The sequence below is a fragment of the Coffea eugenioides genome, chromosome 2, assembly GCF_003713205.1.
Source record: "Coffea eugenioides isolate CCC68of chromosome 2, Ceug_1.0, whole genome shotgun sequence".
NCBI lineage: Eukaryota > Viridiplantae > Streptophyta > Magnoliopsida > Gentianales > Rubiaceae > Coffea > Coffea eugenioides.
In genome coordinates, this window is record NC_040036.1 from 5,301,642 (window position 1) to 5,315,146 (window position 13,505).

The window sequence follows — 13,505 nt, forward strand, 5'->3', positions numbered from 1 at the left end:
AATCTCCGCGGAAGGGAAGACTTGGAGTATTTCTCTCTCACTTGTTTTTTCTCATTTTCTTTTTCTCCATTTCAAACCAACGGTGCTGGGATTCCTGCCTGAAGAGCAAGGCGAGTATTCCCAGTCAGATAAAAGGACTCAGGATTGGACTTTTGGGTTGACAAAGAACCTTCTCTAACACGCTATATTACTCTCCTTTTTACTAGTACTAACTTGTAAAAGATGTGAAACCAAATAAGAACCGGAAGAACACGAACCAAGATAAGAATGAGAATTATTGGTGCTTCAAGAAGCTCGTGCTCTTTGCGTGAAAGAAAAGATTTCTGGGGATTTCTCCGTCGAGCCCTTTTCCTTGTTTGCCTCGTTCTTCATTTCTCTTTCCTTGACTTTTGACTCGCTTGCTTGCATTGGCTTGTAGTTTCGTTTTGTTGGATTGGAATATTGGATATCCTATAATTGTGAAGGCGGAGGTGGATTTTTTGGATGTCTCTGGAATTACTTACCCTTCATCTCCTTGAGGTTGCTTCAACTGGAAAAAGGTGAGCTTTTGATTATTGAACCGTATGATGAGGTGCAATTTCATCTGATTTAACGTTTGCTGAAAAGGGCTCTTTCATTGACTAGTTTCCATCGCTCAATTACAGTTTGCAACATCAAGTTTTGTGGTGGATTTGCTTTTGTCACCTGCTCATGTGAATTCTTATGCTGTCATTAGAAATGATATTTCCCCACTACATAATTTGCCCTGAACTTTAAATAAGAGCACTTTTCTGCTTGACTCCCAATATGCATGATCAAGTCTTTTCTGGGGTTGGTAGTGGTTTATATGAATAATGAATACTTAAAAATAACTTTTTTGTTCTCTTGTTTTAATCTTGACATGTTTCAGCTTGTAAAGTTGCAAGTTTAAAATTTATATGGCTCTCTGTGATGAACTCTGGGTATAGAAGAAACTACCTACCAGTAATATCTTATCACTTGCCACTGATTTCATTCCTCGTGCACTTTTTAAGGTTCAGAATTAACTCTTAGTTATAAATTGAATATTTGAAGGCCGGAGCACAGGAGTAGCTGTCACGATAACTTTATTTATTTATTTTTGGCTTAAATTTGAAAAGAAAAGGACGTAGGAGTGTACCACCTATCATTTAAATGAGTTTATTAATCTGTTAGTGAGTAGTATGTGTTACATTTGCTTAATCTGGCTGCTTGATCCCTTCCTTTAGATTTGGTTAGTAGTCAACATTCATTTGTATACCTCCTTTTGCCCTGAATTTTTATTGATGATCTGTTCCATTTGTATGTTTGCGACTTTAGCCATATGGCCTGTGGTTTCACTAACCTATCCGTGCTGCATCATTCTTATAACATCTGCCTTCTCGAGTTCTTGATTTTGACTGCACTCTGTCTCTGACATGTATCTTTTAGTTACATGTTTGATGAATTACCTGCACTTTCATTCCCCCCTCTCTGGATGTCATTTCTTGCTTGCTATTTGTCATCTTGCGATTCTTTTATCCTAATTTCTTACTTTTTCATGCTTACCTTCCGTGATTTGGTATTTAGGTAATAGAAGGAGCCTTCAGATTTACCATTATTTTCTCCTTTTTGTTGCCAGATTTTGGTGATTCAAGTCCTCTTAACTCTCAAAATTGAGCCGAGTACTCTACTGAACATGACTAATCAAATGACTGCCAAAATTCGACTGGTTAGATGTCCCAGATGCAGACAGCTTCTTCAAGAACCAGATATCCCCGTATACAAGTGTGGAGGATGTGGTGCTGTTCTGCAAGGTAATCAAATATTTATCCACTCCTGTTTACGTAGTTCATATTGCCATCATAAAAGGACAAACAGAGCTGTTTATTACAAAAAAAGCAGCAAGCTAAAAGCTGATACATTTCTGTACATATGTGAACCCACAAACATGCATTTAATTCTATGTAGTTGGTTACATGTATGTTGTCTGTATATTAGGGCTACAAAGGACATGAGCTTACCTCATAAAATGTTCCAGCTTGCATTGTCCTAGATCCAATTGGAAATGTTTTCATTTGTACCATCTAGCATAATCAAAGTTTATGTTCATGATGTGATAATATTTCAAGATGAAATCAGGGGTTTATGTTGAGGTGCTAAAACATGATTCATCCTCATATTATATATTTAGTATTGATCACAATTAGTTGGATTTCATAAGCTAACTAGATAGGGCATATTTTAGTGCTTTCAGTTTGTAGTAAGCAGTAGTATTTAGATATGGTTTCCTGATAACAATATGTGTCCTCAAGCAGCGAAGAAGTTCAAAACTGACACCAAAGACACAAGATTCAGCAGTGATGGTACTCATGTAGAAGGAAAAAGGGTACTGGATTATGCACCAGATCAGAAAGACATCAGCAGACTTAATCATGGAGCAACTAGTTCTGCAGGAGGGTCGTCACCAGATACAAGCAATGAGAGGAAAGAAGATCATTTTTCAGACTGCAATGGGAAGCAGTCTGGTGACAAAACTTTTTCTCATGAGCTTCCTAATTCACTGCATCTTACTTCTCGAGAAAATGGAGATTTGTCACCAGTCACTGGGGAACAGATTGAACAAGCTCAATGTGATCATAATGCAGAACAGGAAACACATAATGCAGACCAGGATATACACAAGTATGGAAATCAGTTCGGTGATTCCACTGGGAAGCAGCCTGGTGACAAAATTTTTTCTCATGAGTTTCCTAGTTCACCGCGCCTTACTTCTCAACAAAATGGAGATTTATCACCAAGCATTGGGGGACAGATAAGGGCACCGATTGAACAAGCTCAATGTGATCATAATGCAGAACAGGAAACACATAATGCAGACCAGGATATACACAAGTATGAAAATCAGTTCGGTGATTCCAAAGGGAAGCAGCCTGGTGACAAAATTTTTTCTCATGAGTTTCCTAGTTCACCATGCCTTAATTCTCGAGAAAATGGAGATTTATCACCAAGCATTGGGGGACAGATAAGGGAACCGATTGAACAAGCTCAATGTGATCATAATGCAGAACAGGAAACACATAATGCAGACCACGATACAAACAAGTACGAAAATCAGTTCAGTGATTCCAATGGGAAGCAGCCTGGTGACAAAATTTTTTCTCATGGGTTGCCTAATTCACTATGCCTTACTTCTCGAGAAAATGGAGATTTGTCACCAAGCACTGGGGACCAGATTGAACAAGATCAATGTGATTATGACCAGGATACACATAATGCAGACCAGGATATGCACAGATATGAAAATCAGTTCGGTGATTCCAAAAGGAACAGGAGTAGAGGTAGAAGCTCTTCTGATGGCTTTTATAGTTCATTGGAGTTCCCATGCCATGAGACGGACGATTCATCGCCAGAACATCAAGCAATCATGGCATTCGGACTTAGCAATAGGACGACAGATAATTGTGCAAGAATGGAACAAATGGCACGTGAAGATTGCAACCAGGAGCAGGACAAGGATACCAACTTCCTCAGTAAAGTTTCTTTACTGACAGAAGGTAAGCTTGATGAGAATGATTGTTCTCCAAAAGGTAATGCATTGGAAGAAAGGGATCAAAGTAAATGTGTCATGCAACATGTTGACAAAGAATGCAACTTTGAAGGTCACAGTAAGGAGTTTCCAAAAAATGACAGTGCCTCCCTGGAAATTTCTTCATCTGCTGTGACTGTCCCTGAAAAACTATCAGCATTAATAGAAGCAAACTCAGAAGTGCAAGACAACTTAGGTGGTCATGTCCTTGGTAGCTTTGATACAGAAGATTTGTTGGATGGCAAGGAAACTGATGCAAGTGACACTGATGAAAATCCCCTGGATCAGACTATTCCATTGTACAATGTTGACTCTCCTGGTGATCAACACCTTGGAGCCTCTCAGAGAATGATTTCCCGAGGTTTTGTACATGCAAGCTCTGAGGACGTTTTGGATAATCTGCCACTAGTCAATTTGAGCTCTGAGCTTGGTCGGAAGAATATAAATTTGTCCAAGTCTCCAACCAAAAGCTACTATGGTGATGATGGTAGTGCATCTTCCTATGATGGGTTTGAGAACCGGTTTCCTGGCCGGTTCTCAAAACCCCCCAAAAGAAAGTTAAAGCAAAACATGAACAACTCAAGTAGGTTGCAAAGGGAATTTGGACCTTCAGCAAATGATGTTCTGAGCAGCAACCTTGGGATGCAAGACCAAGCAATTCTTGGACCTGGGTCAGAGGTACAGAACCTGGCAAGGAAGTCCTCAATATTGCCAGAGAAGAATCATTCTAACAAAATTCACCAGGATGGTTTGCATGACCCCAGAAGTTACAGCCATTCTAGTGGAAGTAGAATAAGAGAGGACAATGATCAGCATGTTTCTAAGCTTCCATCTATTCCAAGGTACCCTTTGAATGGCCATAGAAAAGGGAATTTATCGCATCATCCATTCAGTGTTTTCCAGCATCAATCAGATTTTTGTGCAGCCGATGCACCATCTTACACTGAACCAGACAAACTGGAGCTGTTAAGAATGGTACATGAACTGAAAGATGAGCTCAACAGAATGCATATATCAAACAGTAGGTTTCCTTCTTCAGTTATCAGGGAGGACAAGTATAATCCATTGTTTTACAATCGTCGCTTGGCACCTTTGGAGGGAGTATCTGCTGATTTACAGTATTCCAGATATCCTGGAAGGTTTAGTCAATGGAAAGGCTTGCCCCAGTTTCATAGAGTCCCAAGAGCGGCTTTTTCAGGAGATGCTGCAGATTACAGGCGCCAAATTGAATGTGCATATTTGCACCATCATCCTCATGACTGGCAATGCTCTGTACAGTTACCTTCACATTCATTATGCTGTAATAAAGTCCACTGTATGTCCCACAGCAGTACATGTTACAATGGCCAGTGTTCCACATCCTCAAGTCCTCAGCATTATAATAGCTCTGAGTTCTCTGTTTGGGATCGACAAACCAAGTCTGATGAGCAGTGGCATAGAGATAATGAGATTCAAAAATTCCATTTGCGAGAGAGATATCACTTGGCAAAGCGACATGTTAGGCCTGTAGCTGGTGGAACCCCTATTGTTGCATGTTATCATTGCTCTGCATTGCTTCATCTGCCTGCAGATTTTCTCCTCTCAGGAAGGCGGTGCCATAAGTTAAGATGCAATACTTGCAGAAAGATTATGAAGTTTTCACTTCAGAGCAGCACACATCTAGTACCACGCATTGCTGATGCTGTAGCCCCTCCTCCCAGTGTGGTCGATGATGACTCCAGTGGATCCATTCGTCAAAGGAACTGGGCATCCACCTCTCAATCCAATGACACTCCATACGCTGAACCTCTTTCATGTACTGATGATTACGGAATATCCTTTGACAGAAGTTTCTCCACTGAAGGTGAGCCCTCACTAATCACACCCCCAGTTCATCCTGTTGAAAGAAGTTGTCGAAATAGAGACATATCATCTGGTAATTCTGTCGTGCCCTTGGATGATAGAAAGATGAAGTCCACAGTGGGCGAGTGTCAGAAGCTGCACACCAACTCGTTACAGAACCTTGAACCAGTGGGACCTTCGTTCAAGAGATCCAAGCAGCGAAAGTCATCCTCAGGAATCAGGCAACTTCCACCGTTAGGAGGATCTCCACTGCATCGGCTTATGGGTTATTCGTCGCCAAGTGCTGTTATGAAAATCTAACGCATCAATCATTTGAAGAAGAAAACATGATCCAAAAGGTCACCTCAGCTTTCTGACGAGAGAAAAAGAAGTTTGGAGCTCTTCTAGTTCTAGCTATATTAAGATAAAAGGACAGTTTTGGAAGAAGAGTGTCTACTTGACTCGAAGATTCTCTAAGATATGCTAAACATATATAGTCCAACATCACAAGTCATTAAACATATATAGCTTGTACTGTATAGTGATCCGAAGGATAGAAATTGCCCTGGTGGTAGTGTATAGAATGCAGATCAAGTGTTGTATGTATAGATTCACTATGCTGTCAAACGATTTTTTTATTGATTTGTTTCGATAATATTGGGTTTGCATAAATGGCTCAATTCTCAGACTCTTGTCACCTACGCTAGATAGATTTTTTACCAACTTATAGAGAGGCGTTTCGCATCAATTATGTATGTTATTGTGCACTTTAAAGTCGAAACTATGCACTGTATCTGGCTATAGTATTTCAATAAGCATGGAGCTGTAAAAGCCATGCATGCATGCAAGGATTTTGCCAGAAGAACGGCATCTGCAGATGTTCTGGTTTTGAAGGAGGCAGAGGGGAAACAGGTATTTGGGAATAAAATTGGTCAATGGTGTTGTTTCATGTATCGTCGGAGGAATAGAGTAGCCAGATCCTAGTGGAAACGATAATCAAATCCTGGAATCATGGTGTCAATTGTAGGTCCTGTACACATACAATTGCAGTAAAATGTTGAACCCGAGAGCGGAATCGTCGCCAAACACTCCCGAGGTTGTTGCCTTTAAAGACCGCTGCTGTTAACCGTCAGCAGATATCTGTTGAAGCTTGATTGCATTTTTCCTCCTCGAAATCCCATAAGCAACAAAAGTTTCTCAAAATATTGGATGTTCACAAATATTTCGTTGTCGTGCTTGTCTGGATTAGTCTTTTTATCCAAAAGAGTTGGATAGTACAGCTTCTCATCGTCCCAGAATTCATCAACGTTTGGAACTTTTTAAACTATTAGACCCAATATTACCCTAGTAAAAGCACGACATTTTGTTGATGGTGGGAAAAGATGCAGGCAGGCACGGTAACTACAAGCACCCAGTTGGAAGAACACATAAACCGAGGGATGAAGGGAAATTTCCACCGGAAAGTACAAGGATCTTTTGCTGTAGATCAAACGTACAACAGAACAGACAAATCTTTGGAACAGACCACAATATCAATTGGCACAAAGTTTGGATATGGAAATTAAAGTTACTGTGTTCTGATAAGTGGCAACATTATATGGGCACGGACAACCTTCTGCATTTCACGTCTCATGCATCGTTACAATAACTCAACTGAAATTGGTCGAGGCATCTACACCGCCAAAAATATTCTGTTTCAGCCAGGTTTCTTTATGGCAATCAGGTATAATTTCTTTTGTTCTATTTGTACAACAAGCCGATGATTCTCTTGTATGATATCTGCAATTTAGTTTCAGTGACAAGAAAGCGGCCGCTAGTAGATACGCCTGCTTCTTTGATTTGGGACAATGGTGATCCTCTGATCCCGAAGCATGTCCAAATTGGGAGCCAACAACCTAGTATACCGGTCGAAGTAAAGAAGCTGCTTCATTAGGAGTGCAAACTCCCGAGGAAATCTCAATCCATATGATTCACTAACTCGAACCTATTGGACAAAGAAAATACAAGTCAGATACTTTGGATTTGAGGAAGCAGGCAAGCTGATGCAAAAGAAATTTCTGGTATTTAGACTTCATTTGGCATGTAAGCGGGCGGCGGGGGACATTATTTGCATAGGTGGGAGGGTATTTAACTACGTTACTCTTTGTCTGGTATAATGAAGGTAGACGAAAGTGCAGTTAGGGAACTGAGAAATATACACTAAATAAAAGGAAATTTCTGCACTTTTTTCCCCACAATTTTTCTCAGTTTAGAGTGAAGCACAAAGGTCAATTTGGTTTCATCAAATCCAACTCCATTCAAGGAGAAAAAAACTGGCTCAGGAGGAGTTTTTAACAACTTTCCCTTTCACTTCAGTTTTCCCCTTTAGTATAGAAACGTTATACATTTTCATCCTCTCATTTTTTAGACGCAACACAGCACACAGTGACGTTCTATTGGTAGGCAAGCAAATATCACCCACCCCAGCTCTGAAGGAGGAAGACATCTAGCCACATCAATTACTAAACTACCTAATGCCATCTCAGTCACTATAAGAGCGATTGAGACCTCATATTCCAACTTGTAGGTTCATCATCTGTCTTTGTGCAATTGGGGCCTCGTTCTGCAAGATTTACAAGCCTAAGGCAAGTTGCTGCGCTATGAGATGACAGAATTGAAGGTTGATACTTACCAAATCAAGAAATAGAGCATTCATTTGCCTCTCATCTACAATTACATTTGCAGCAACAGCCGTTGTGCTTGTATTTGGACCCCTGGCAGTTGCAACAACAATTTCTGTATCCAAATCCTGCACCAGAATATGGGAAACTATAATCAGAAAATGATGATCTGATTTGAAGTAATATTACATCAAAATCATGACATACTAAATGCCTTGTAGCATCAATACTAGTGGATCCTTAGCATAGTCATCCATCAGAGCTAACATCAAAGCAAAATATTGTCTTCACAAGTTAAATTCTTAAAACATAGCTTAAGTATGCACAGCTACTATACAGAAGAATAGTCATTCAGTACTCTTCAGACTAAAAAACATGTAATTTCTTCTCTTCTTACACATATGATTCTGATTTTAACCTAATAAACACAATGGTATTATTTATATCAAAGTTTCAGGCTGTCCATCAAGATCTCGCCATCATGGTCCATGAGTAGTAACCTGCATGGACTTGAGGACAAAAATATACTAAGCACAGATATACTTCTCAGGCTGCATAGATTTTTTTTTTTTGGGGGTTGGGGGTTTTTTTTGTTTTGTTTTTTTTTTTGTTTTTGGGGGGGGGGGGAGGGGTGGGTGGGGGGTGACTTACACTTTGACAAGAGACAAGTGTAGCTGTGGCCACATGCAATATATACCTGTATTGAAGAAAATATCTTTTCAAGATCTCTTGCAAAGGCCATTGAATCAACATCCTTGTTTGTAGCATCCATGTCAATCAAGGCCGATGCCATTGAGTTGTAATCTTCAGTTGCCAACGATTGCAAGAATATTTCCATAGCAGCCCATGTCTTTGGAGATATGCGCCCAACAATTCCTGTACAGCACCATCCATTTTGTTTCATGACTCATAAGTTGCAAAGGAAAGATGATACATGATGATTCAGGAAAGTAATAATTTAACTGAACATATGCAAATAAGAAGGTAAAAGGTTTTCTGGGAAGAGCAGAATTTGTGAACTAATAACCAAGTGTGTGTAACATTCTCAGCTGCAACTTGAAGCAAATTTCTAAGATAAATTAAACAAGATGCCATCAGGCTAAAGTATTCTGATTTGTGTAGGATAAGCCTTTGTTTTATACAACATGAAAGACAGTTAAACAGTGGCCCTTAAACAGTAAACTGAAAATGTGATAACAATCCTATTGATGGGCAGATCTCCTTGCTTTTATAACTGATTTCTCTAGACCTTAAAACTAAAGATATTGAACATTTGACCCAACACGCAGGCATGAGACACCCATTTTTAGCATCACCAATGCAAATTCTCCAGATGAGCATGCGGTCAAGGAGAAGAGGGGCAAGCCTGGAGGGGGAAGGGCGAGGGACAGTAGGGTTGTATGAGCTATAATACATGAATAAAACAACTATTGAGAAGAAAAAAGTTACAGAAGCAATAAGATCTTCCAATAATCTTAAGCCAAAATATTTGAAAACTTGTATCCCCTAAAAAAATCCATTCATTGCCAACAAGAGTGAGAGTCACCAAGCATTTTAAAGAAAAAGAGGAAAGTATGCAGGATCATGAAAAATGATAGATGTGCAACAAAGGAGACAAAGAAACAAACAAAACTGAAAGATGGAGAATTCATGTATACCAAAGTCAAGAAACCCAATACGACCATCACGCAGCAACCACAAGTTGCCTGCATGGACATCAGCGTGAAAGGTTTCACAGGCAAGCAGACTCCCAAACCTAAAGAGTCATGCACAACAAAACTTCAGGATATAAATTTGATACCAAAAATAACTGACATGTGCCAGCAGATGAATTACACTTGTGACAAAGTCGTACCACACATTTAAGGCAGTAATAAGACTGGCTTCTGGACTTGGAACAAGGGCACTGATGGAATCCAAATCTGTAAGAGGGACTCCATAAAGCCTCTCCATTGTTAAAACTCGTCTGGTACTGTATTGCGGGTATACTTTTGGAGCAGTAGCCTGTCTTGTAAGACCCATAGCCTCTAAATATCGTCTAAAAGACTCAATATTTGCAGCCTCTTTCTTAAAGTCAACCTCATCAAGCATTGATTCCCTTATATCTTTGACAATAGCAACCTAAAACAGAAACATATGTTCAAGCATAACGAAATGCCACTGTCCTCCTTTCACACTAAACAGGAAAAGTTAAACAAAGAATGGAGAGAGAAAATTTCCACTCACACACAGTTAATGAGTTTATGCTGGCATATAATCTGTTTTCGACAGAGTATATGACCTCAGAAGTAAATTATTAGCATACTGAAAGGCCTATAAAAACAAAACCTTCACATACATATCCCTTACATTATAATTAAGCTCCTGAAAAAAGTCAAACAATCATCTGGAAAAAATCAAGTTGCCAAAGGAGAAAAAGTGTTGGCACAAGACATGATTATATTTTGGTTTGTAATTATACATTTAGGGTGTATTCGTAAGTCAAAGAGGTGATTTTTGACTATGCCAAATTTGCATTTAAATACTTGACTATTAAGAACTATCCAATGACTTTCTACTACAAAAGTAAGTAGTAGCTAAGTATATTGCAAGACGTATGTTTTAGCAGTTTCAAGGAAATATGTTTTGCCCCATTCAGTGGAATTTTGCAATGATGAAAAGATCATACCAGAGATGCACGGTTCAGTTCAGGACTCAAAAACTCCAAGATGCGCGCTACAATATAAACAAAATTTAGGTCTGCCACTAATGTGTCTTCAATTCCAGGTTTCAACACCTTTATCACTACATCTTCCTGTGTGCCTCTTATCCTTGCACCATGGACCTGAGAGTTAAAGTACACAGTTAAAAGGGTGAGTGACAGTCAATGATCAAGCTCTTAAGACTTTACTATTAAATATTATCAAGATGAAGCATGGAAAGGGAAGTCCGAGTAGACCTGTGCTATAGAAGCAGAGGCAAGTGGGGTAGGATCAACATACTCAAAGATCGCATCGATTGGTTGGCCTAATTCCTCACGCAAGATTGCTTGAATATCTGCAAAAGGAACTGCAGGTACTCTGTCAAAACAGTACTGGAATTCCTGTACGTATTGCGGTGGGAATAATGTTGGTGCAGAAGCAATGAACTACAAAATGCAAGAAAAACAGTACATGAGTGATTGTATAATGTGGTGGATGTATGCATAACTGATTGTATAATTTTAAAGGTACAGATAAATGAGAGAACCCATAAAGAAAAAGCAAATAATAATGGAACCACAAGTAAATGTATACAAATTCAAGCATTACAACAAAATCATCCTAAAATGAAAAAGGCACAAAAAGCAAACTTCAAAATTTCAAAACATAAAAAGAACTGGGTGAGCATTACTATTTACTTACTTGACCAAGTTTGATGTAGGTTGCACCCATTCGTTCAAATAATCTTCTCAAATACAGGGGAGACAACAATCCAAGCTGCATCTCAGTTGGTAATGTGGTGGATGAGTTTGCTGTCTAGACAAAATTACCCAGAATTACTTTTCAATGAAATTCCTTGTTCATTTACTATGCAAAATCCTGGGGAAAAAATAAAGAGAAGAAGAGGGAAGAAGGGGAAGGTAAGAGAGAAGAAAGAAAGACATCAAACCAGTTACCAGAAAATCTAAAGATGTAACCAATTATAACAAAGATATAGAACTGCCTGTACCTTTGACAAATCTGCCAGCCACTCGCTTCCTACTCCAAGAACTGCTTGAATGCCTTGAGCTAGCCTTAGGGCTCCACGTGGACCAGTGCTTAAGGATGTCTGGACAATATCCTCTACCAGTTTGGGCAACTTTTCCATGCGATCTGTGGAAGTTCATGCTTAATAGCACTATGCAACCAAATAAAGAAAGACTAATACAAGAATACATTTTTAAATAGTTGCGCACACACATTTACATGCTTTCCCTCCCTCTCCCCATCCCCCTTCACCACCGTGTGGGGAGACAAAATTCTGACAGGAAAACGAACGGCAGAAGAGAAAAGGTCTATTGATGGGGGTTCTAAGGTAAAAGAGAACTGTATAATAGTAGTGCCATTTCAGCAATAAGCATCGATCCAAATACTAAAAAATCTTAAACAGGATTCATTTCCTCTTCTAATTCCTTTGTCTAATGAACTCTGGAGTCAAATTAAGATACAATTCATATAGGATTCTCTTAATTGGTGTGTTTTAAAGGAAAGAAAGAATAAGAAGGAAAAAAAAACTCAGAATAGAAACTAAACAGAAATAAGATAAAAATAAGGCGTGTTTCTGTATCTTAATTTTCTTTCTTCCTTTCTTTTTTCTGATTTGAATTTGTGATTCATATCTCGTGCGGAAGGCCAACATTTCACCAGGTAAAATCAACTTTGATACAAAGTACTAACACCCAACAAAAAATCAAGCTCCTCCCAGAGCACACTTCCGTCGCAAGTCTCAACCCGGAGCCTGAATAGGATTGAGCAGGAATTTCTCAGACACTCGAAATGCACTAAGAATTTTCACTCAAACTAATTATGCATCCAGAATCAAAATGGGCAAATTCCCAGATAAAATTATTTTCTTGAATTCCACTGGCAATCTGATTCTACAACTAAATTAACAGAATTAAACTTAAATATAGGAATCAAATTTTTACATAGAGAAAACAATAAAGTGGGGATGCAGACATGGAGCCAATATACGATAACAGTTTGGGCAACCTTGAACACGAGAAGTGAAAATATCTCGGGACTGAGAGTATCGAGCATAAAAGGAGGATCTTTTAGAAAGAAATTGAAGCTTTCTCGCTGCTGTTGATCTGCTTCTGCTTGACACCCTTACGGTTACTGGCGCTAACTGTAATCAAGATTTAAAATTCTTATTAGCATATGAAATTGGACAACATAACGTCCACCAGTAAAGAGAAAGAAAGCATAAATAAAACTTGGACTAATAAGAAGAAACCTGCCGCGACTGGTGATGAAAGATAGACAAGCAGCCATCATTAACCATCCCTCTCATCAATGAAACACCCGCCATTTTTATTTTCCCACTTCTCCTTTCTCAGTTCACAACTTGAGCTTTGAACCCAAATTCACTCCACCACCCCCACCATCCACTCCACCACTAATATTTCCAAGTTCAATCGTCTTGTGCACCTCAACCCTCTCTTACGCCTTTAGGAGTTTTTCTTTCTTTCTTTCTTTCTTATTTCTTAATAGATTGGCTCCAGATATTCCTTTTTCTAAGGAGACTGACTGACTTTGTCCCTGTCCGGCCCAATTAGCGTGCGCATTTTCATTACACATGTTAACTTGACAAATAGGAATGCAGCCCATTAGAATAGCCAGAACATACTTTTCATCTTCTTACGGAGGCGTGACTTTCAGACACCGTTAAAATACTTATTTGGGGGGTAAAATATCACCAATCTCTACAATCAATTTGTTGAATCACTTATTGGCTTT

General features: G+C 39.1%; 2 protein-coding genes across 3 annotated transcripts; one reads left to right on the forward strand and one right to left on the reverse strand.

Annotated features, from left to right (window-relative positions):
• Nucleotides 1-91: 91 nt before the first annotated feature.
• Nucleotides 92-6,077, forward strand: LOC113763415. Of its 2 annotated transcripts, XM_027307227.1 has the most exons (4): nt 92-539; nt 1,619-1,793; nt 2,295-5,408; nt 5,509-5,597. In XM_027307227.1, the coding sequence occupies exons 2-4, from the start codon at nt 1,676-1,678 to the stop codon at nt 5,514-5,516; spliced, it is 3,240 nt and encodes a 1,079-aa protein (XP_027163028.1). In that variant the 5' UTR covers nt 92-539; nt 1,619-1,675; the 3' UTR covers nt 5,517-5,597. The 2 variants fall into 2 exon arrangements, with proteins under 2 accessions (XP_027163028.1, XP_027163027.1); XM_027307226.1 differs by having other exon boundaries at nt 2,295-6,077.
• An 822-nt stretch (nt 6,078-6,899) lies between these two features.
• LOC113761936 (uncharacterized aarF domain-containing protein kinase At5g05200, chloroplastic) lies at nt 6,900-13,248 on the reverse strand. The gene is made up of 11 exons (XM_027305130.1): nt 13,003-13,248; nt 12,759-12,894; nt 11,737-11,879; nt 11,430-11,543; nt 10,985-11,173; nt 10,715-10,870; nt 9,902-10,167; nt 9,705-9,802; nt 8,744-8,922; nt 8,058-8,174; nt 6,900-7,370 (listed from the first exon to the last, which is right to left on the reverse strand). Exons 1-11 carry the CDS (start codon nt 13,075-13,077, stop codon nt 7,200-7,202), a joined length of 1,644 nt encoding a protein of 547 aa, XP_027160931.1. The 5' UTR covers nt 13,078-13,248; the 3' UTR covers nt 6,900-7,199.
• Between the last annotated feature and the right edge of the window lie 257 nt (nt 13,249-13,505).

What these genes read in the sequence shown, in the direction of transcription:
- LOC113763415 (XM_027307226.1), top strand. Translation starts at nt 1,676, where the DNA reads ATGACTAATCAAATGACTGCCAAAATTCGACTGGTTAGATGTCCCAGA. An exon ending in ATGTGGTGCTGTTCTGCAAG is followed by an intron (nt 1,794 to 2,294) that starts GTAATCAAATAT and finishes GTCCTCAAGCAG; the next exon opens with CGAAGAAGTTCAAAACTGAC.
- LOC113761936 (XM_027305130.1), bottom strand. Translation starts at nt 13,077, where the DNA reads ATGGCGGGTGTTTCATTGATGAGAGGGATGGTTAATGATGGCTGCTTG. An exon ending in GGCTGGCAGATTTGTCAAAG is followed by an intron (nt 11,544 to 11,736) that starts GTACAGGCAGTT and finishes AATTTTGTCTAG; the next exon opens with ACAGCAAACTCATCCACCAC. An exon ending in AGATATTTTCTTCAATACAG is followed by an intron (nt 8,175 to 8,743) that starts GTATATATTGCA and finishes ATTCTGGTGCAG; the next exon opens with GATTTGGATACAGAAATTGT.